General features: G+C 37.1%; 1 protein-coding gene and 1 pseudogene across 14 annotated transcripts in view; both read left to right on the top strand.

The window, feature by feature from the left end:
* NCOA6 (nuclear receptor coactivator 6) overlaps nucleotides 1-24014 on the top strand; it is a 189799-nt gene that overhangs the window by 163432 nt on the left and 2353 nt on the right. For 12 of the 14 annotated variants that reach the window (XM_037812091.1, XM_037812083.1, XM_037812081.1 and 9 more), the window contains one exon: nucleotides 3718-3866. In XM_037812091.1, the coding sequence (XP_037668019.1) occupies nucleotides 3718-3866 (149 nt within the window). Of the gene's footprint in view, nucleotides 1-3694; nucleotides 3867-24014 lie in introns of all 14 variants that reach the window. The other 2 variants (XM_037812086.1, XM_037812085.1) reach the window with 2 other exon arrangements.
* On the top strand, nucleotides 11652-15414 carry LOC119515864 (annotated as a pseudogene).

The raw sequence follows: 24014 nt of genomic DNA, 5'->3' as shown, positions 1-24014 counted from the left end.
AGTCTTCTTGATGTCCTTTATGTCTTTAGCCTTCTCGTTGAAATTGTTTTGGAGATTTGTTTGTACTTGAATTAGTTGCTCCACATTTTGTGACTCTTCTGGCTTTTTAATTTATTTGTTTGACTTGTCCATGTCTTGTAAATTCTTCAAGTGCTTTATGATTTTCTGTTGGCTTCAGGGCATTTCCTTGTCTTAATAAGACTATTTGGGGAAATGCAGGCTTATTTGAGTATTTATATATAAGTTGGCAGAGCTATGGCTTCTGAGGTGCAGTTTCCCTATCCTACCAGCAGGTGGCGCTCTTGAGCCACCTTTTACTCTTAAGCTGGTCTTCCTCGAACTTTTCCTATGAGGTGGACAGAGTCCAGACCAGGTGAAGATCTAATCAGTGCATCAGTTCTCCAGGTGCACTGGGGACTGCCTGCCCCAGGGCTGCGATGTGGGCCCTGTGCAGTTTGGCAGGGAGTCCACTCAAGAGCACACTCCAGCACCCATGTGCCCCACTCCCTGCCTGCCGTGTGCCCACAAGCATCTGGGGTTTGGGAGGGGCTCCTAATGCATGTGTATGACACCCTCTCCTATCCCTGCTTCTTGTCAGAACTTCTGTTGAGGGAGAGTAAATGCTACCTCCTGGGTTCCCTAATGGGAGCTCCTGACCATATGAATGTGGTGGATCACCTTCCCAGCTAACTGCCAAGGTGGGTGCACTGGAGTGGAGAGCTGCTGCTCACTCCCTTGCCCCGGCAGCTGTCTCTCCGCATTTTTGTCTGAGTCCCCACCACATATTTTATTTTATTTTATTTTATTTTATTTTATTTTATTTTATTTTATTTATTTTATTTTATTTTATTTATTTTATTTTTTTATTTATTTTATTTTATTTTATATTTTATTTTTTTATTTTATTTTGTTTTATTTTATTTTATTTATTTATTTTTTATTTATTTATTTTTTTTAACTGTGAAAACAGCATTCATTTTATTGCTCAACTTCAGCAAGGGCAAATACAGTTAATTTTTAAAAACCATTTATACAGATGTCATTGATAAAGCTCATGTAACAACTGAATACCAAAGAATACCAAAGCTAAAACACTCCTTAGTAAACACAAAGAAATGTAAATGATAAAATTTTGCTTTTAAAGTCAGATTGAAAAAAGGAAGAATATTATATAAAGTGAACTAATTACATATAGAAACAAAACAACTCAGCATTTGGTACAATCATCATCCTAACATAAGAATGTTAAATCCCACAAGTGGCATGCATTGGCAGAGGAGCTGCTCTACCAAGCTGCCCACCACATATTTTAGAGTACCCTCTGTGGCCAGTTACACCCTGAAACCATGGTCCCAGGCATCCTCCAGCCCCTCTCTAGTTTCTTTCATGGAGGAGAAACCCACTCCATCTCACCCACTCTGCCATCTTCCCAGAAGTCCCTTCTTTGATTTCTTTTAGCAGTGTTTTGTAGTTTTCCATGTATAAGTCCTTTACATTCTTAAATTTATTCCTAGATATTTGATTATTTTAGTGGCTACTGTAAATGGAATTTTGTTTCTTGATTTCCTTTTCAAATTGTGCATGACTAGTGTATAGAAACACTACTGATTTTTGCATGTTGATCTTTTACTCCACCACTTTGTTTAATTTGTTTATTAGCTCTAGGAGCTTTGTTGTGGATTTTTCAGGATTTTCTATGCATAAGATCATGTCGTCTATAAATAGGGAAAGTTTCAGTACTTCTTTTCCAGTTTGTATGTCTATTATGTCTTTTTCTTGCCTAATTGTTCTGGGTAGAACTTGCAGTACAGTGTTGAGTAACAGTAATACAGTGGGCATCCTTGTCTTATTCCTGATCTTAGAGGGAAAGCTTTCAATCTTTTCCATTGTGTATGATATTAGCAGTGGGTTTTTCATACATGCCTTTCACCATTTTGAGGAAATTTTCTTTTGTTCCTAGTTTCCCAAGTGTTTTTATCAAGAAGAGATTCTAGATTTTTTAAAATGCCTTTTCGGCATCAATTGAGATGATCATGTATTTTTCTTCGTTCTATTAATATGGTGTGTTACATTAATTGATTTTGTTATGTTGAACCACCATTGCACACCTAGAATAAATCCTACTTCATCATAATATATAATTCTTTTAACCTGCTGTTGGGTTAGGTTTGCTGCTATTTTTTTGAGGAACATAATGATTTTAACATGCATTTTTTTAAATGCTGAAAGTAGTAAAAAGTTTATTAATGAAAACATGAAATTCAAAGAAGCACAAGGTAGAAAATCACTCACCAGAGTCCAGTATTCCTACAACTTAATAATATCCAATGTATATATTCCACTGTGTATGTTTTAGTTCTTCTTCCAGTCCTTTTCTCAGAGTATAAGTACATAATAAAGATATAGTGTCAGATTTATATATATATATTTCACACCTACACATTAATATGTGGTTACATATATACTCATTATGTATTATGATGAAAATGGGATCATACTATTCATACTGCTGGTAACTCTTCCCACTTAATGTATCATGAACAGTTTTTATCATTAAATAATCTTCTACGACATGATTTTTCATGACCTCTTATGGGATATGCCACAATTTAGTTAACTAATCTAGGCATTTAGGCCTCCTGTTCTCACTGGTATGAATGAAATGCTTTGACAACCTTGTGTATAATCAGCCATCCTTTTGTATAATCAGAGCTCTGTCAGATTTATTTCCTTAGGCAAATAGAATTGCTGATTTTAGAAGATTATATCAAGGTTTCTCAGTCTCAGTATTATTGACCTTTTGGACCAGATAATTTTTGGTTGTGGGAGGCCATCTTATGAATTTATTCCAGGTATGCAAGGATGTTTAGGGTCATCCCTGGCTTATACCCACTAGGTCTCAGTATTACACACATCCCCATTTGTGACGATCAAAAATGTCTCCAGACATTGCCAAATGTCCCCAGAGAGGCAAAATTACCCCCTGTTGAGAACCACTGATCTACACCAATTTCACCTCCAATGGTGTGCGAAAATATCTTTGTGTCTCTGTACCCTCTATAACTGAATATTTCCAATATAAGTTAATATTACCAATTTTCAGTCTTTGCATACTAAAAAAAAAGGGATTGGAATGGTTGATTACTATACCTAGCAATGTATTGTGAATATATTCCCATTTATAATTCCTCCATAACATGACTTGAAATATGCCATGATATGACTATACCAGGCTCATAGTAAATGCCAGTGTATCTTAGTAATTTCTTAGTTTGTAGATACTATTTTGAGTTAATGGCAGTTTTCAAATATCTTATATTAAACACTTTTTTCATGGCTCTAAAATATTATATAATCCAGAATCTTGTAATTTGAAGGGGTATATTATTACCTTGGGAAAATGAGTGACATCCTTTGAAGATTTTTGTTTGAAGTTCCTTGTGTCTCTTACCTTTTTTTCCACAATTTCACCAGCATTATGCTTTGGTATTTTATTTTACTAATGTAACAGGCTAAAGCCACTTTTAAATTCTCAGTAATGTAGACAGTGATTATGCTTATTGTCCCAGGGTTGAATGGGAATATTTTCTCTCCAGAATGACTGTCTTTCAATATGATTCCTAATCTCCTGCCTTATGAATGAAACTGTTTGAACAGCCCCTTTTTGTGTGACTTAATTTCCTTACCTCCTTAGAAACTTGTGCTTCCCTCTGTCAGCAGTGAGCCCAAAGAGACAGTTGAAAAGTCTAAAACTCCAAGCCGAAGAAACTCCCGAACTGAAGAGCCAACTGTGGCTTCTGAAAGTGTGGAAAATGGACATCGTAAACGATCCTCTCGGCCTGCTTCAGCCTCCAGCTCTACTAAAGGTTAGCAGTGGGATGCGGCGGGGGATGGGGTGGGGTTGAGGGTCAAGTAGAGGAATGGGATGTTTTTCACAGCAGCAGAGAACTTTATCCTTCATCTTTGCTTATATTCCTTAAATTTGGAAAGTTACTTTGACTTCTATTTGTTTAGTCCTTCCTTTGTTTATTAGTTCATTTAACTACTTGTTTTCTGTTTGTATACATAAGAGCAGCAAGCACTGTTGGAAAAAAGAACATAACGGCCAATTGATTTTACTTTAACTTCATGATCACCTACTTCAAACAGGTTCTCAACATGGCTCTGCCATCTTTCTGTTTTTGTGGTCCACTCTCTCCTCCTCTCTACTTTTTTTAAACCTCTGGCCTCTACTTTCTCCGCTCCCTCTTGGCAGAGACCTTCCCCTCTTCACAATTACACTATCAGTTCTCTCTTCTCTGTTGACTACTGTCTCCCTTTTGAATTAACTCTTCCCTTGGTTTCTGTGACCCAGAGTTCTGCCTCTGTAGCTGCTCCTTCTCAGTCTCTCTATCCAGCCATTAGATGCTGACCTTCCTCAAACATCATTTCTGAGTCGTCTTCAGTATTTCCTTCCTAAGTTGGGATCTTATTCATGCCACTCTTCTTTAGTTACAGCCATTCGCATAAAGATGTATTTCTAGTACAGACCTCTAGAGACCTTATAAAACTGCATATGTGTCTTAACAGGACCTCCCATTCAACATGTCTGAAACTACCTTGTGATTTTCACCCCCGAAGTCAGGTCTTCTTCCATTGTTCCACATCTCAATATGTGGCACCACCAGAAGTGCAGGAATCCTCCTTGACATCTCTCTCTCTTGTCGTCACATCTAATCCATCACAAAGGGCTGCTGATTTTATCTCAGGTGTCCCAAATTCATCTACACTTTTTCCATCCTCACTTCAACTTACTAGTTTAAAATCCTTCAGTGATTTACCATTGTAATTAGGATTAAAGTCTAAAAGCCTTACCTTGTGCTCTGGCTTGTCAACATCTCCCAGCCTCATCTTTTCTTTTCTTTTCTTTTTTAAATAATTCAGTTTTATTGAGGTATATTCACATACCATGCAGTCACACAAAGTGTACAATCAGTTGTTCACAGTACCACCATATAGTTGTGCGTCCATCACCAAATTAATTTTTGAACATTTTCATTATCACACACCCAAAAACAATAAGAATAAAAATTAAAGTGAAAAAGAACAATTAAAGTAAAAGAGAACACTGGATGCTTTTTTTTTTTTTTTTTTGCCCCCATTTTTCTACTCATCCATCCATACACTGGACAAAGGGGAGTGTGATCCACATGGCTTTCCCAATCACATTGTCACCCCTCATAAGCTACATGTTTATACAATTGTCTTCAAGATTCAGGGGTTCTGGGTAGTAGTTTGATAGTTTCAGGTATTTACTGCTAGCTATTCCAATTCATTAAAACTTAAAAAGGGTTATCTATATTGTGCATAAGAGTGCCCACCAGAGTGACCTCTCGGCTCCTTTTGGAATTTCTCTGCCACTGAAACTTATTTCATTTTGTTTCACATGCCCCTTTTGGTCAAGAAGATGTTCTCCATCCCACGATGCTGGGTGTAGATTCCTCCCTGGGAGTCATATTCCATGTTGCCAGGGGTATTTACACCCCTAGGAGTCAGATCCCACATAGCAGGGAGGGCAGTGATTTCATCTGCCAAGTTGGCTTAGCTAGAGAGAGAGGGCCACATCTGAGCAACAAAGAGGCATTCAGGAGGAGACACTTAGGCACAATTATAAGCAGGCTTAGCCTCTCCTTTGCAGTAACAGTCTTCCCAAGGGCAAGTCCCGTGATTGAGGGCTCAGTGCATCAAACCACCAGTCCCCAATGTCTGTGAGCACATCAGCAACCATTGAGGTGGGGAAGCTCAACACCCCTGCATTCTCCCCCAGCAATGTTCACATTAGTGGTAGCATATAATATTTCTCTTTTTGTGCATGGCTTATTTCACCCAGCATTATGTCTCTAAGGTTCATCCAAGTTGTCATATGTTTCACAACATCATTCCTTCTTACTGCTGCATAGTATTCCATTGTGTGTATATACCACATTTTATGTATCCACTCATCTGTTGAAGGACATTTGGGTTGTTTCCATCTCTTGGCAATTGTGAATAAAGCTGCTATGAACATTGTCTCCCAGCCTCATCTTAACCTCCTTTGGCAACTTGTACGCATTGTCCTCATCCTTCTCATTACAAGGCCTATGTACATGTTGCAGCTACTATAGTAAATTCTCTTCTCTCTACTCTCTCCTTATTAGTTCTCCTGTTCTTTCTGCTTATTTTGCTCATTTGTCACTGCTATGAGGAATCAGCACCATGTTCTTCTTCACAGTACCACAGTTGTAACTTTATGTTTATTTGTGTGATATGTAATTAATATGTGTGCTCTATTATGTCAGGAGATTGTGTCTGGTTTTGTTCACCATTATATCCCTAGTGCCTAGTATGATACCTAATACAGAGAGGTTTGCGGTCAGTTAGCTACTAAATGAGTAACCATCTATCAAATATGTAATAAATTACTGAACTACATGTCAGGTCCTGGAGATATAATAGTGAAAAGACAGATACAGAGTCTTTGTTTTCACCACATTGATTATAGGCTAGTGGGAAAGACAGACACTTTCTAATATAATATGTTAAATGTTAAATACTATGATAGCAAAATTACATGGTACTATAGGAGCAAATAGCTGGGATGCCTTGCCCTTCTGCCAGGTCTCTGATGTTTTAGCTGAGCTCTGAAGAATGAGGAGGCATTAACCAGGCCATAGGAGTTGGATGGGAATATTCTAGGCAAAAGGTAAACATGTACATGGGCCCATCCTCTTAGGAAATGTACTGTGCTTGAGCAGCTCAGGTTGGGCTGGGGTCCTGGCTGAGTGCCTTATATCAGCAAGGCAGCTGAACAGATGGTCAAATGCCATGGGATGCCAGCCTAAAGACAGGGTAAGGTCTAGTGCACCAACTCCAGACACCAGACTCTGACCTGAGAATTCACTTATCATTGGCAGGTCATGTTTCTGCACAGGAATGGCATGATGACTCACAAGAGACCCTGAGAGTAGGCCACAGGTCTTTAGGTCATACAGTTAAAGCAGAGGTATAGAAAGTACCATTATCTTACCTTAGCCTGCTAGAGAGTAAGGGGAGAAGTTGGGGGCCTCCTTCTTTCCCTTCCAGGCATACAATGTGCACCACAGGTAGGGTCCTCTTAGGTATCCCCACGTTAGATGCAGAAATGGAGCCAACAACTTTCTTCTTCCCTGAGAATCATCTCCTAGACTGAAACTTGTTTGAAAGGAAGCATGCCTTTCAGTATATTAAAGTACTAAACTTAAAGCATGAAAGGATCCTGAAGTTTTCTGGAAAAAATCTGCTTCTCCTCAGTTCTTCAAGTTCTTGTAGTCCCTCCCTTTCCCAAAGGATCAGAGTCTTCTAGGCTGTAGTATATGGTGTGTAATTAGCTTTAAAGAAAGAAAAGGGGGTTGGCCTTTAGAGATATTACACATCAGAGTTTTGGAACCTTGACCTGAGCCCAGAACCTCAAAATACTAAAGGTGTCATTTACAGTATACCAGAAGAATTAATATAAGGAGCAGGAGGACAGTTAAGAAGAGATGCCCAGATTAGAGCCACTCTACCAGCCAAGAAAAGATTGAAAGCTGGAGTCTAATTTACAGGAAGGTGTGGAATGGGCCTGAACACTTAAAGTGGACATTGTCATACAGTGGTGGTAGTCATGTTGGAATGCCTACCCTATGCATGATGCTTTAAGGTTTAGCAGATGGCTTAGGATAAGCCATAAGTCTTGCCGGCTTTGTGATCTTGCAAGGAGGGATGGTAGAACTCTGTCTAAACCCCAGTAATCACATTGATGTATAGATCTCCAACCCAACCTCAAACATCCAGGCTATCATTCTCTAACTGTACAGGGTAAGTTGCCTTTTAATTCAGAAATGAGCACTATAGTTCTTTTTTTTTTAATTCAATTTTATTGAGATATATTCACATACCATACAGTCATCCAAAATGGACGATCAGTTGTTCACAGTACCATCATATAGTTGTGCATTCATCACCCCATTCTATTTTTTTAACATTTTCCTTGTACCAGAACTAGTGAAAATAAGAATAAAAAATAAAAGTAGAGAAGAACACCGAAAACACCCCCCCACACCCTATTTTTCATTTAGTTTTTTTGGTCCCCATTTTTCTACTCATCTATCCATACACTGGATAAAGGGAGTGTGGTCCATAAGGCTTTCACAATCATACTGTCACCTCTTGTAAGCTACATTGCTATACAATCATCTTCAAGAGTCAAGGCTCCTGGGTTGGAGTTTGATAGTTTCAGGTATTTACTTCTAGCTATTCCAATGCATTAAAACCTAAAAAGGGTTATCTATATAGTGCATAAGAATGCCCACCAGAGTGACTCTCGGCTCCATCTGGAATCTCTCAGCCACTGAAACTTTATTTGGTTTCATTTTGCATCCCTCTTTTGGTCAAGAATATGTTCTCAGTCCCTCGATGTCAGGTCCAGATTCATCCCCTGGAGTCATATCCCACGTTGCCAGGGAAATTTACACCCCTGAGAGTCAGATCCCACATAGGGGGGGAGGGCAGTGAGTTCACCCGCTGAGTTGGCTTAGCTGGAGAGAGAGGGCCACATCCTAGCAGCAAAGAGGTACTCAGGGGGAGACTCAGGCACAATTATAAGCAGGTTTAGCCTCTCCTTTGCAGTGACAAGCTTCCTAAGGGAAAGTCCTGTGATAGAGGGCTCGGCACATCAAACTGCCAGTCCTCAATGTTTGGAGCACTATAGTTCTTTTGATTTTAAGTGTAGTGTCAGGGTCCTTGGACCCAAATTCAAGAATAAAGATGCATATTATTTGGCCTTCTACATTGGATCCAAAAATGTTAATCAAAGTCTTAAAATAACATTCTGCAATTTTATTTGAACCCATACCCAGGGGGAGAGTGATCACAAAATAAATACAAGCTGGTTTCTAAAATTTTTGCATCTCAAAAGACAGAGTGAGATGCTTCAGGATTCTGTCTCCCCTCAAAAGCTTTGAACAACCAGCAAGAATTGGCAGAAACATCTTTCTAAAACCTCCATAAAACAGTTAAAAAACTGCAGTAACAGGATAAGCAGCAAATCAAGAAAAAGGCCACTTAAAAGCAATAGGATCTCTTGGCACCCTGGCTGGTCCCTCCCTCACCCCCCACCCCTCCCACTGGCTCAGCTTGGAGCTGTCCCATGCTTCCAGTGCAGATCCCTGGTCCCAGTTCTGGAGGGAGCAGAGTAACCATCATGCATATACTGGGAGCATGTGTGTCTCAGTCTGTCCGGTGGTGGCCTGAGGAACTCATTGTCCCAGAACTTGCCCTGCAGCTCACAGACATCTCATACAAAACAATAGGGAAGAGCAGTCAAGTGACTTCCTGGGGCAAGGATAGATGGCTGAAGGATATACGCAGCAGTACCTGGAACTGTGAAGAAACTGTTTCCTAGGAAGAGGGGACATTTGGGACTGTATAAACAGGAGATTTCCTTGGGCCATATGCACATGCCCAAGACAAGATGTATGTTGAGAAAGGATCAGGATGGTCCCTAAACTTTGGCCTTGAGCTAAACTCATTGTATAGATAAGCTCTGAGGGAGAACACTCGCATAGGTCAATCTCCAAACACTGGGAAAAGAGTTTTCTTTTTCCTTTTTTTTTTTTTTTAAATTAGATCCTGGCATTCAAGAAAAGCTTCGTTATAACACCAGCTAGATTCCAGAAATAACATATTAAAATATCAAAATGTCCAGGTTACAATACATACAGAAAACAAACAAACAAACAAACAAACAAAAAAAGAAACAGGAAGTGATAGTCCAGGCAAAGGGAAAAAATTAAAGCATTAGAAACCACCAATGAGGAGGATCAGAAATGGGACATACTAGACAAAGATGTTTTTTTAAATGGTTCTAAAGATGCTCAAAGAGCTAAAGGAAAACATAGACAAAGAACTAAGAAAAATCTGGAAAACAATCGATAAACACAAAGAATATGTTGAGATGGAAATTATGAAAAGGAACCAAACAGAGCTGAAGACCATAGAAATAGAAATTAAACATTCCTTAGAAAGGTTCAACAATAGGTTGGAAATGGCAAAAGAATGAATTAGAGGACTTGAAGATAAGACCATTCAAATCATCTAGTCTAAGGAGCAGAAAGAGGGAAAAATGAAGAAAAGTGAACAAAGCCTAAAGAACATGTTGATTGCCATCAAACATACCAGTATTTGCATTGCGGGAGTCCCAGAAAGAAAGAAGGGGACAGAGAGAATATTCAAAGAAATAATGGCTGAAATCTTCTCAAATTTAATAAAAGACATGAATATGCATTCCCAAGATGCAAAACGAACTCCAAACAGGATAAACCCAAACAGATGCACACCACACCATGTTAAGATCAAACTGTTGAATGCCAGAGATAAAAAGAGAATTCTGAAAACCTCAGAAGAAAAGCAAGGTGTCACATACAAGAAAGCCTCAATAAGATTAAGTTCCATTTCTCATCAGTGAACAAGGAGGCAAGATGACAGTGGAGTGACATGTTTAAATTGCCAAGAGAAAAAAAAAAATGCCTCCCAAGAATTCTGTATTTGTTAAAACTGTCTTTCAACAAAGAAGGAGAGAAGATTGTGGGAAAATGGCAGATTAGGAAGCTCCAGGAATCAGTCCCTCCACCAAAGCAACTATAAAACCAGCAAGGATTGTCTAAATCAACTATTTAAGAACTCTAGCATCTAGTGAAACACTGTGCAGCATCCAGGGAAGAGCTGTAGGATGAGGCCTGTAAAATGCAGTATGTATCAGTGAATTTCACCCTCCATGCAATAGCTACCATCCCCATCCCCCAACCCCTACCCCCTAGTTGCATGGCAGGCTGCAGTGGGGATGGCAGTCTGGGTTCCTGGTGCAGATTGTTAGTGCCGGGTTGGGTAATAAGGGCCTAGTCCCCCCAAACATGGGGGTGTATGGTGTCATTGCTGATCACAGGTTTTGATCAGGTACTTCAGATTGCTGCAGGGCCAACTCTGAGGGCTGCTGATATTCCAACCCTGCTCAGGCAGAAGCAGCAGAGAAGTCTTAAAAAGGTAGTACCTATTTTTTTTTTTCTCTTTTCTCTTTCCATTCTCCATTTGGGAGCAAAAAATAGTTTGAAAAAGTCACAAATTGACAGCTCCAGCCCTCAACAACAACAACAAAAGAAAATACTAGCAATCCCAGAGGAGTGAGAGAACTATATTTCCATACTTATAACATTCTTAACATTCAGAATGTCCTGTGCTCAACAACAAAAAATTGCAAGACATAGGAAGAAACAGCAAAGTGTGGCCCATTCACACACAAAAGAAGAATTTCCCAGAAACAATCCTGAGGAAGCTCGTACATAGGTAAAGATATTAAATCAACCATCTTAAATATTTTCAGAGAGCTAAAGGAATCCATTTACAAAGAACTTAGAGAAACTTGTCCAGAAGAAAAAAAAGAGAGATGGAAATGATAAAAAGGAACCAGACAAATTTTCGAGCTGCATAGTACAGTAATTGATATAAAAACTTATCAGATAGATTTAACAGCAGATTTGAAAAGGCAAAAGAAACGATTAGTGGACTTGAAGACAAGACAATTGAAATTATCCATTGTGAAGAGCAGAAAGAAAAAATAATGAACAGAACCAGAGGGATCTGTAGCACACTGCATTATAGTACCAGAAGGACAAGAGAGATTAAAAAGGACACAAAAGTATTTATAGAAATAATGGCCAAAATCTCTTCTAATATGATGAAAGACCTGAATATACACACCAGGAAGCTCAGCAACCTCCAAACAGGATAGACTCTAAGGTATGTACTCCAAGACCCATTATAGCAAAATTGTCAAAATTCAGAGACAGAGAGGATTTTGCAAACAGCAAGAGAGATATGACTTGTCACATAGACGGGATCCCCAGTAAGATTAACAGCAGATTTCTCATCAGAAACCATGAAGACCAAAAGACAGTTGGATGACATATTTAAAGTCCCTTAAAAAAAAACAGACAAAAACTGTCAGTCAAGTATATTATATCTGGAAAAAATTATCCTTCAAAAATGAAGCAGAAATTAAGACATTGACAGATAACCAACAGCTGAAAGAGTTCATTGCCAGAAGCCCTGCCTGATAAGAAATCCTAAGAGAGTCCTTCAGGCTGAAATAAAGGAAACTAGACAGTAACATTGAGCCATAAGAAGAAATAAAGAACGTTGGTAAAGATAACTACATAGGAAAATATAAAATCCTATATTAGTGTACTTTTGGTTTGTACCTGCCTCTTTCCCCCCATATGACTTATCAGGGAAATGTGTAAAAAAAAAAATGCTTAAAATATATGTTAATGGGTATACAGTGTATACAGATGTAAGCTGAAGCAATGACAAAATGAAGAGGGAGAAACAGAGGTATGTAAGAATAGACAGTTTATATACTACTGAAACCTGAAACTAGGGTGGTCCTAGTCAAACTCTGTTGTTGTTAGTTTAAGATGTTGATGGTAATTACAAGGGTAACCAAAAAAAAAATAACTAAAAAATACAGAGAAAATGAAGAAGGAAGGAAATCAAAACTGTAGACTACAAAACAACTAAATTTTTAAAAGGCAATATGGAGTAATTGAAGAACAAAAATATTCAATACATACAGAAAACTAATAGCTAAATGGCAGAAGTAAATCCTTCCTTCTTGGTTATTAACTTAAATGTCAATATATAAAAGGCAGAGGTTGGTAGATTGGGTGAAAAAGCATGATCCACGTATATGCTGTCTCTAAGAGGCTTGTTTTATGTACAAAGACACAGAGAGGTTGAAATTAAAAGGGTGGAAGGAGATATTCCATGCAAACAGTAATCAAAAGAGAACCGGTCCGTCAGTAGATGAATGGATAAACAAAATGTGGTATCTACATACATGAAATATTTTTCAGCAGTAAGAAGCAATGAGCTGCGGCTGAGCTCTGGCTGCCTCTCACACCAGTCTTGGGCTTGTTGTGGAGGCTTACCCCCTACGTGGGACGTGACTCTGGGGGGAGTGAATCTCCCTGGCAACATGGGACACGACTCCCAGAAATGAGCCTGGTCCTGGCACTGAGGGATTGAAAATGCCTCATTGACCAAAAGAGGGAAAAAAACTGTTGAACTATATGAAATTGCGAATATCATTTTGATCGATAGAAATACTTCACTAAGCAGTATATAGCCCAAAAATAGGATTTGGAGATTGATTGGATGAGAGCCTGACTGGAAGGAGAGCTGTTTATTTCCCAGGGCTTCTGGCCTGAATAACTGGGTTAGATCAGAGTGCCAATACTGTTAACCAAAATGGTGAAAATTGAGAGGTTACTGTACTACTTTTAAACAGTGTTCCCAAGTGGATCACCCTTGCAATTGTTACCATTGCTACCATCTTGAAAAGTTATTTTGCTGCAGTCTTCCATCTGGGGCATACTCTGCCTGCCTCATCACTCCAACCCCCAGTTTCTTTGAATTGAAGCTTTGTAGGGCACTGTTCCAAAGTGAAACAGACTTCAGATTCTCACTACCCTTGGATGCTGCTGTTGGCATGGAGAAGACTGATGCTGCTAGGTATAGACACATCAAAGACTCTACAGGCAGCAAAAGGCAGCTTGGTTGTTCCAATGGATCAATCAGAATATATGATAAAGAAATGTTAAACATACTACAAGAATTTAGTGGGCATCCTGGTCTTCTTAATGGAGTCAGGTTTGAAAATTCCTGTGATAGTGTGTATATTCAGCAGGTATTGATGACATTGTAAAATGTTGGGATGCTCGATTGGCCAGTGAAAAACCTGTCCAGCTATTCAAGGTCTACCTTTCCAATATATTTATCAGTTTTGATATCAGCTGCAATGATCCTGTCATTTGTGCTAGTACAGAAAAAGTTGATGATGATGCATTGTTTATATTTTGGGAAGCAAGAATTAATTCTCAAGATTTGTCTACCACTGAAAACCCACTTGGTGCATATTCAGAGGTGCATAGTGATGACATCACTCAAGTATGTTTTCATCCCAGCAATCCTAACATGGTAATGTCAGGTTCAACTGATGGCCTGGTAAATGTATTTGATATTAGTGTTGATAATGAAGAGGATGCACAGGTTACAACCTGTAATTCAGTTTCACCAGTAAGTTATATTGTTTGGTCTGGGAAAGATTTACTGCATGACACATGATGAAGGATTTTGTTGGTGGGATCTTAATCATCTGGCACCAATGAACCAATCACATGTTTGAACATCCAGGACATTAGAGAAGTGATTGATGTGAAAGAAGGTACTTTGGACTATTTGATTGGTGGCCTGTATCATGAAACGGTGGACAAATTGTTTGTTGTTGGAGGAACACAGGAAGGATTCATTTAATGATCTATACCACATCAGCATTGATCCATGCGACCAGCCTTCAGGTCCATTCTTTCTGATGGAATATGCAGGATAATTCTTTGCTGACTGGGGAAGAAGAGGCACAATTGTTGCTTTGGAAATCTGGAGCTACAGAGAAGACCTTTACCAAGAAGGATAGCATGAAAATAGCATCCTCTGTGTACCAGCAAGTTCATGTTCACAGTAATGATTCTTACAAGATGAGGAAAATACAGTTATGTTAAATTGAGAGTTAACTTGGTAGGTTTTATAGTTTCAGATAATCATTTCTTGTACTGCCTATGGTAGGCATGTTTACAGCTTATATATAAAAACAAGCCAGTTAGCATACAGTCCTGAAAAATGTTGAGAATGGTTTAATTCAGGTCTTCACACATTCTAAAATTGCTTTTTTTAAAGCTAATAGTTGAGTGTGAAATCAGCAAGTTGGAAGTAAAATTATGTTCTTCATTTTAAAGCCCATCTGTTGAGTTAGTAAATGTTGGGTTTAAAGAAATAGCTCTGATAAGGACTTTTTAGAAGTAGACAGCTTGTGAGGTATAATAAAACACATGGTTTTGGCTATGTTTTTTTAAGCTCAATTTATTACATTTTAAATGATCTTCACTGTTCATAAAGCCAAATCAGACTGTTTTCTTCATTTAAGCAGCTGCTTCTTAATATACAAAGATTACATTGGAGTATTTAAATATAAATATCTAAAGTCTAGAATTAAACTTTAGGAATAAAGTTAGGCATCTATCCAAAATAAAAATATATTTAGTAAATATTTATGTCTATATTTTAATATTGGTTAAACAGTAAACGGGTGTTTAGCTGGTGAAAAGGAAATTATCTTGCAAAGCTCATGTTTGAGGCTCAAAATATATAAAAATGAAAATATCTATAATAGCAGAATGACTTTTTATTTAAAAATCTTCTTTTAATAATATTGTGATAAATTTTCCTTCATAGTGGTTCATCCATTATTTTGAAACTTGAATTATTCTTCACTGCTAATTTTTAATACTTTTAAGTATTTCTCTAAAGAATCTTAATACAAGAAGTTGATCTATATAAAAAAGAAAAAAAAGAAATTAAGTCCTGAAGCACGTGACAACATGGATGAACCATGAGGACATTATGTGAAATAAGTGAAATCAGACACAAAAGGACAAAAATTGTATGATCACACTGATATGAACTAATTATAATATGTAAACTCATAGACTTTATAAAATATAGAATATAGGTTACCAGGATATAGAATGAGGCTAAAGAATGGGGAATGATTGCTTAATATGTGCAGAATGTTTAACCAGGATGAACTTAAACATTTGGAAATGAACAGAGGTGACAGTAGCAAGTTATTATGAGAATAATCGACAGTGCTGAATGGTGGAAAGGGGAAGTTTAGAGTCATGTATGTCACCAGAAGGAAAGTTGGAGGTTAAAATACAGGAATGTATCATACAGTGAATCTTATGGTGGAAAATGTCCATGATTAACTGTACAAATATAAAAAAGTTCTTTCATGAACTAGAGCAAATATATGACCCTATTACAAGGAATTAATAATAGAGTGGTAATGGAAAAAATGTACCTATAGCACACTATGAACTATAACTAACAGTAATATTTTAATTCTCCACCCACAGTAAAAAGTGTCCCACACCAATACTATGGACAGTAATAGAGGGGGAGATAAGGGGCATGGGAGGATTTGGTTTTCTTTTTTCTTTTTATTTATTTGCTGGAGCAATGAAAATGTTCTTAAGTTGATCATGAGGATGTATGCACAACCATGTGATGATACTGTGAGCCAGTGATTGTATACTTCAGATGGTCTGTATGTTGTGTGAATATATCTCAATAAAACTGCATTAAAACAAAAAAGGAAAAAAGGAAAAAAAAAAAAAAGAGAGAGAGCAAGAGAGAGCCAGAGTGGCTATATTATTGTGAGACAAAATAGACTTTACTTAAAAAAACGATTATAGGAAATAAAGAGGGATATTATATATTGATAAAAATATTCAATCCAGCAAGAAGATATAACAATTATAAACTTATATGCACCTCACAGCAAAGCCCCAAAATATCTGAAGCAAAAATTCACAGAATTTAAAGGAGAAATAGATAATTCTACAACAATAGTTGGAGACCTCAATACACCACTTTCAATAATGGGTAGAACCTCTAGACAGAAGATCAGTTAGGAAATAGAGAACTTAACACTATCAACCGATTAGACCTAATGGACATATATGGAACATTCCACCCAACAACAGTAAAATTCACATTCTTCTCAAGTGCACATGGAACATTTTCCAGGATAGACCACAAGTTAGGCTACAAATCATATCTTCATAAATTTAACAATATTGAAATCATACACTGTATCTTATTTTACCACAATGGGATAAAGCTGAAAGTCAATAACAGAAGGAAAACTGGAAATTTTACAAATATGTGGAAATTAAACAACAATGGGTCAAAGAAAAATCACAAAGAAATTAGGAAATATCTTGAGACAAATGAAAACGAAAACACAACATACCAAAACTTATGGGAAGCACCAAAGATAATGCTCAAGGGGAAATTTATAGCTCTTAAATGCCTATATTAGAGGAAAGGTCACAAATCAATAACGTAACTTCACACCTAAAAAAATTACAACAAGAAGAGCAAACTAAACACAAAGTTAGTAAAAGGAAACAAATAGTAAAGATGAGAACAGAGAGACCCAAAGTTCTTTTTTTAAAATATCAATAAAATTGACAAACCCTTAGACTGACAAAGAAAAAGAGAGAGAAGGCATATATAACAAAAATGAGAAATGAAAGTAGGGACATTACTACTGACCTTACAGAAATAAAAAGGACTTTAAGAGGGTGCTATGAACAATTATATGCCAACAAATTAGAAAAAAAAGTAGATAAAATAGATTCCTAGAAATCTACATATTACCTAATCTGACACAAGAAAAAATAAAAATCCCAACAAACCTATAATGAGTAAGGAGATTGAATTAGTAATCAGAAACCTCCCAAGAAAAAAAAAAGGTTCAAGACTGGGTGGTTTCACTGCCAAAATCTACCAAACATTTAATGACTGTTTAACACCAATCTTTGTCAAACTCTTCCAAAAAATTGAAGAGAAAGGAACACTTCCCAACTCATTTTATGAAGCCAGCATGAATGTGATACCAAAGCCAGATAAAGGCAGTGCAAGAAAAGAAAATTACAAATCAATATCCCTTAAAATATAGATGCAGAAATTCTCAACAAAATACTGGCAAACTAAATCCAATAGTATATTAACAGAATTATACACCATGACCAAGTAGGAATTTTTTCCAGGAATGGGAGGATGGTTCAATATTTTAAAAATCAGTCCTTCTGTTGCCATTAATAAGAGGCATGTATCAGCTCTTTAAAATAGAGATGGGACTCCTTGACTAACAAAAACATTACGTTTATCCAAATTCTTTTAGGAAGTATCATTATTAAGTTATAAAGGACCCTTCTTAAAGGAAAAATACTTTAGTATTTTTCCAGATATCAGAAAGGGCAATTAATTCATCCTTATCACTGAGCATCTTGAAGAAGTAGAATGAAATGGGAGGTATCACACTTCCTGACTTTAAAGCATATTATAAAGCCACAGTGGTCAAAACAGCATGGTACTGGCATAAAGATAGACATATTGATCAATGGAATTGAATTGAGAGCTCAGAAATACACCCTCAGTTCTATGGTCAGTTGATTTTTTATCATATTTTTTGTTGTAGAACATAACATGTATATATACATAACTTTCCAAGTGCAATTTAACAAGTAGTTAGCAAATTTCAAAGAATAGTATGTTACAATTCCACAGTTTCAGTTGTTTCCTTATTATGAAATATAACCTATATACAAAAGGTAATATCTTTCAAAGTATGATTTAACAAGTAGATATATAGGAAATTTCCAAAGTTATTATGAGTTATAGTACCATAGTTTCAGTTATTTCCTTATTGTGAAAGAAGTATGGCTTTCAAATTACAATTTAACAAGTTGCTATAGAATAAATTTCAAAGGATGCTATGTGTTACTGTTCCACCATTTCAATTCTCTAGTACCCTAGCAACTAAGAAAAAATTATATAAAGATCCAGTATTCATAATCCTTTGTTAAATTCCATCTTGTCTGTAACTACCCCTTCCTCTAGTTTAATCACATTTCTGATCTTAAGGGATGTCTAGGCCATGACCACCCTAACTGTTCATGCTGAAAGGGGTGTCGACTTTATGAGCAAAGGGGACACGTCTAGTTGGTGTTCTTCAAGAGGCTTTTGCCTCCGGGTTTGGGGACTTAGCTGGCATAAGATTTAAGTGTCTGAAGAATTAGTGAGTGAAACTTTAAGAGTCTCAGATAGGGATCTGGGTATCGTTTAAGGTTTTGGGGACTACTATTGACTTGGGCTTATCATATTGTGGTCATTTGGCATATCTAGGTAAAGCTTGCATAGGAGTAATCTCCAGGACAACCTCTTGACTCTACTGGAATTCTCTTCGCCACTAAAACCTTATTTTGTTGCCTTTCTTTTCCCCCTTTGGTCAAAAAGGCATTTTCAATGCCTCGATGCCAGGGTCAGGCTCATTCCTGGGATCTATGTCCCACATCACTAGGAAGGCTCATTCATCTTGGGGGTCCTGTCCCATGTTGGGGGAGGGCGATGAATTTATTTGCAGAGTTAGGCTTAGAGAGAGAAAGACTGCATTTGAGCAAAAAATTTAGAGGTTCTCTGGAGGTGACTCCTCGGCATAATTACAGGTGGGCTCAGCCTCCTCTTTACAACCATAAGTTTCATGTGAGCAAGCCTCAGCTTCACAGGCCAACTTATAAAGTAGGAATTCCTAAGTTCACATCCATTCTTTCTCACACTGTCATCACTCAGTTGTACAATCCTCATCACTCTCCATTTTAAATAATTCTCATGACCCAAAACATCTTGCAGCTCTTGTCAGCCCCCAATTATTTGTCCCTAGTATTTGTGTAATACAATATGGTATTCCTATTAATTATAGTCCCTAGTATGCAATGTGTAGATTTTTCCCATGTACCGTTCTCTTGTCAACTCTCTGTGCAAGTGTCATACCTTAGAAGTATATTGTGCAAGCACCTATCTATATTTTTGGTGCTAATCTGTGGGAAACATGCCTTTAAACAACCCCTTTCATTCCTATTCACCTTCTACAGCTCTGATACTTATAATCCCATTAACAAACAATCGTCACCCCTATCCATTTCCACAACCTTGAATTCATCATCATTAACATATCTGAACATATTAGATTATCATTCCCCCTCACCTGCTACTGTCTATCACAAGGTCTCCAATATTCTTACATTATAAGACATTGATTTTACATTGTTCAGATAGTTCATAGAAGTGGTAACATAAAATATCTCTTCTTTTGCATCTGAGTTATTTCACTCAGCATTATATCTTCAAGGTTCATCCATGTTGCCGTATGTTTCAAGACCTCGTTGCTTCTTACTGCTGCATAGTATTCCATCACATGTATATACCACATTTTGTTTGTCCACTGGTCTGCTGAAGGACGTTTGGATTGTTTCCATCTCTTGGCAATTGTGAACAATGCTGCTATAAACATGAGTGTACAAATGTCTGTTCGTGTCACTGCTTTCAGATCTTCTGGGTATATACCGAGAAGTGGAATTGTTGGAGCATAGGGTAATTCAATATCTAATTTTCTGAGAAACTGCCAAACTGTCTTCCAGAGTGGCTGTACCAATATACAGTCCCACCAGCAATGAATAAGAGTTCCAATTTCTCTATATCCTCTCCAGCATTTGTAGTTTCCTTTTTATTTGATGGCAGCCATTCTTATTGCTGTGAGATGATATCTCATTGTGGCCTTGGTTTGCATCTCCCTAATAGCTAGTGAAGATGAACATTTTTTCATGTGTTTTTTAGCCATTTGTATTTCTTCTTTGGAAAAATGCCTTTTCATATCTTTTGCCCATTTTATAATTGGGCTGTTTGGACTGTTGTCGTTGAATTGTAGGATTTCTTTATATATGCAAGATATTAGTCTCTTATTAGATACATGGTTTCCAAATATTTTCTCCCATTGAGTTGACTGCCTTTTCACCTTTTTGACAAATTCTTTTGAGGTACAGAAGTTTTTGATTTTGAGGAGTTCCCATTTATCTATTGTTTTTTTCATTGCTTGTGGTTTGGGTGTAAGGTCTAAGTAGCAGCCTCCTAATACTAGGTCTTGAAGGTGTTTCCCTACTTCCAGTTGATTTTTGGTAAGGCTCCCAAGCCACTCCACTGGGACAGAACAGTGTTTTCAAAAAATAAATGGTGTTGGGAAAACTGGATATCCATAACCACAAGAATGAAAGAGGACCCCTCTGTCACACCCTATTCAAAAATTAACTCAAAATGGATCAAAGACCTAAATATAAGAACCAGTAGCATAAAATTCCTAGAAGAAATTGTAGGGAAACATCTTCAGGATCTAGTGATATGTGGTAGTTTCTTAGACTTTATACCCAAAACACAAGCAATAAAAGAAAAAATAAATGGGAGCTCCTCAAAATCGAACACTTCAGTGCTTCAAAGGACTTTGTCAAAAGGGTGAAAAGGCAACCAACCCAATGGGAGAAAATATTTGGAAACCACATTTCTGATAAGGCTTTGATATCCAGTACATATAAATAAATCCTACAACTCAACATTAAAAAGAGTACCCAATTTAAAAATGGGCAAAGGAAAATGCAATCCAAAACCCCAGTGAGATACCATCTCACACCTACTACAATGGCCACTATTAAACAAACAGGCAACTACAAGTGTTGGAGAGGATGTGGAGAAATTGGAACACTTATTCACTGCTCGTGGGAATGTAAAATGATAAAGTTGCTTTGGAGGATGTTTTGGCAGTTCCTCAGGAAGCTAAGTATAGAGTTGCTTTACCACCCGGCAATCCTGCTACTTGGGATATACCCAGAAGATCTGAAAGCAGGGACACGAACAGACATTTGCACACCAATGTTTATAGTGGCATTATTCACAACTGCCAAAAGATGGAAACAACCTAAGTGTCCATCAACAGAAAAAATGGATAAACAAAATGGGGCATATATATATGATGGAGTATTATTCAGCAGTAAGAAGGAATGAAGTCCTGAAGCATGTGACAACTTGGATGAACCATGAGGACATTATGTCAAGTGAAATAAGTCAGACATGAAAGGACAAGTATTGTATGATCTCACTGATATGAACTAATTATAATATGTAAACTCATAGACATAAAATATAGACTATAGGTACCAGGATAAAGAATGAGGAGCGATTGCTTAATATGTGCAGAATGTTTAACTAAGGTGAACTTAAACGTTTGGAAATGGACAGAGTTGACGGTAGCATGTTATTTTGAGAATAATTAACAGTGCTGAATGATGTGTGAGTGTGGTGGAAAGGGAAAGTTTAGAGTCATGTATGTCACCAGAAGGAAAGTTGAAGGTTAAAAAAATAAGAATGTGTACTACAATGAAGCTTGTGGTGGACAATGTCCATAATTCACTGTACAAACATAAATAAGTTCTTTCATGAACTGGAGCAGATCTATGACACTATTACAAGGAGTTAATAATAGAGGGGTATATGCGAAAAAATAGTCCTATGGCAAACTATGGACTATAGTTAACAGTAATGTTTTAATACTCTTTCATCAAGAGTAATAAATGTACCACACCAGTACTGTGGGTCAAGAATATGGGAGTGTAGGAGGATTAGGTTTTCTTTTTTCTTTTTATTTCTTTTCTGGAGTAATGAAAATGTCCTAAATTTGATCATGGGGCTGTATGCACAACATGTGATGATAGTGTGAACCAGTGATTGTATACCTTGGATGGTTTCTCTGCTGTGTGAATACATCTCAAAAAAATTGCATTAAAAGAAGATATTCAGATGGCCAGTCAGTATATGAAAACATGCTCAACATCAGTTGCCATTAAAGAAATGTAAATTAAAACTACAATGAGACACTACTTCACTCCCATTAGGATGGCTATTATTTAAAAACCTGAAGAAAAAAACTCAAGTGTTGGCAAGGATTTGGAGAAAGTGGAACCTCATACATTGTTGATGGGAATGTAAAATGGAGCAGCCACTGTGGAAAACAAATGGCAGTTCCTCAGAAAATTTAACATAGAATTACTGTATGACAAATCAGTTCCACTCCTAGGTATATATCCAAAAGAAACGAAAGCAGGGACTCAGTCAGATATTTGAACACCAATGTTCATCACAGCATTATTCACAATAGCCAAAAAGTGGAAGGCTACCCAAGTGTCCATTAACAGATGAATGGATAAACAAAATGTAGTATAGGCACACAATGGAATATTATTCAGCCATATAAAGAAATGTGTTGGTACAGTCTCCAACATAATACATTATATGAAGACATAGTATTGAGTGAAATAAGCCAAACACAAAAGGGGTATATTATATGATTTCCCTTAAATGAAATACTTAGAATAAGCAAATTCATAGAGACAGAAAGCAGAATAGTGGTTACCAGGGGTGGCAGAGGGGAAATGGGGATTTATAACTAAATGAGTATGAGTTTTGCTTTGGGATGATGTAAATAGTCTGGAAATAGATATTGTTGAAAATTACACAGTATTGTCAGTGTACTTAATGTCAGTTGTACACTAAAAATGATTTAAATGATTTTTATGTATATCACAATTTAAAAAAAATTTAAGTAGAAGAAAACACGAGGAAAAGATTAAGGTATTTTCAGAGAAACAGGCTGATGGAGTTCTTCACCCCTAGACTGGCCCTATAAGAGATGCTAAAGAAGGTTTTAGAGGTTGAAAGGAAAGGACACTAGATAATAGATCAAAGCTGCCTGAAGAAATAAGGCTTTCCAGTAAGGCTAATGAGATGGGTAAATATGAATGCCCGTAGTATTGTATTTTTGGATTGTAAAGCCACTTTTAACTTCATATAAGATCTTGAAGGCAAATGCATAGAATGTAATACTAAGTCAGTATTTTGAACACATAATGTATAAACATGTAATTTGTGACAAGAACTGCATAAAGGTGGGGAGGTGAAGGGGTATAGGAACAGGAGTTTGCGTATACCATTGAGGTTAAGTTGGTATCCAAGCAAAGAGTATGTTTTAGATATAGGATTTAAATTTAAGCCCCATGGTAACTAAAAAGAAAATATCATAGCGTATGCAATCTCATAGATATTCAAATTAGAATAGAGGTTTCCAGGAACTGGGAGACAGGGGGAATGGGAGTTGTTTGGGGAGGTGGCAAAGTTTTAGTAATGAAAGATGGTGAGGGCACTGCACCACTGTAAATATGAGTAATATTCACTGAATAGTATGCTTGGGAGTGGTTGAGATGGGGACATTTATGTTGTATATATGTTCCCATAATGAAAAAGAATGCGTAAGAAGACAATGACAATTAAATGCAATACATGATCCTGGGTGGAATCTATGAAGGGAGGAGAAAATGCTCAAAAGGCTTTTACTGGGGACCTAAGAAAAAATTGGTATAAAG

Source organism: Choloepus didactylus, chromosome 19 (genome assembly GCF_015220235.1).
Source record: "Choloepus didactylus isolate mChoDid1 chromosome 19, mChoDid1.pri, whole genome shotgun sequence".
NCBI lineage: Eukaryota > Metazoa > Chordata > Mammalia > Pilosa > Megalonychidae > Choloepus > Choloepus didactylus.
Note: the sequence above shows the minus strand (reverse complement) of the source record. Positions and strands in the feature narration are given on the sequence as shown.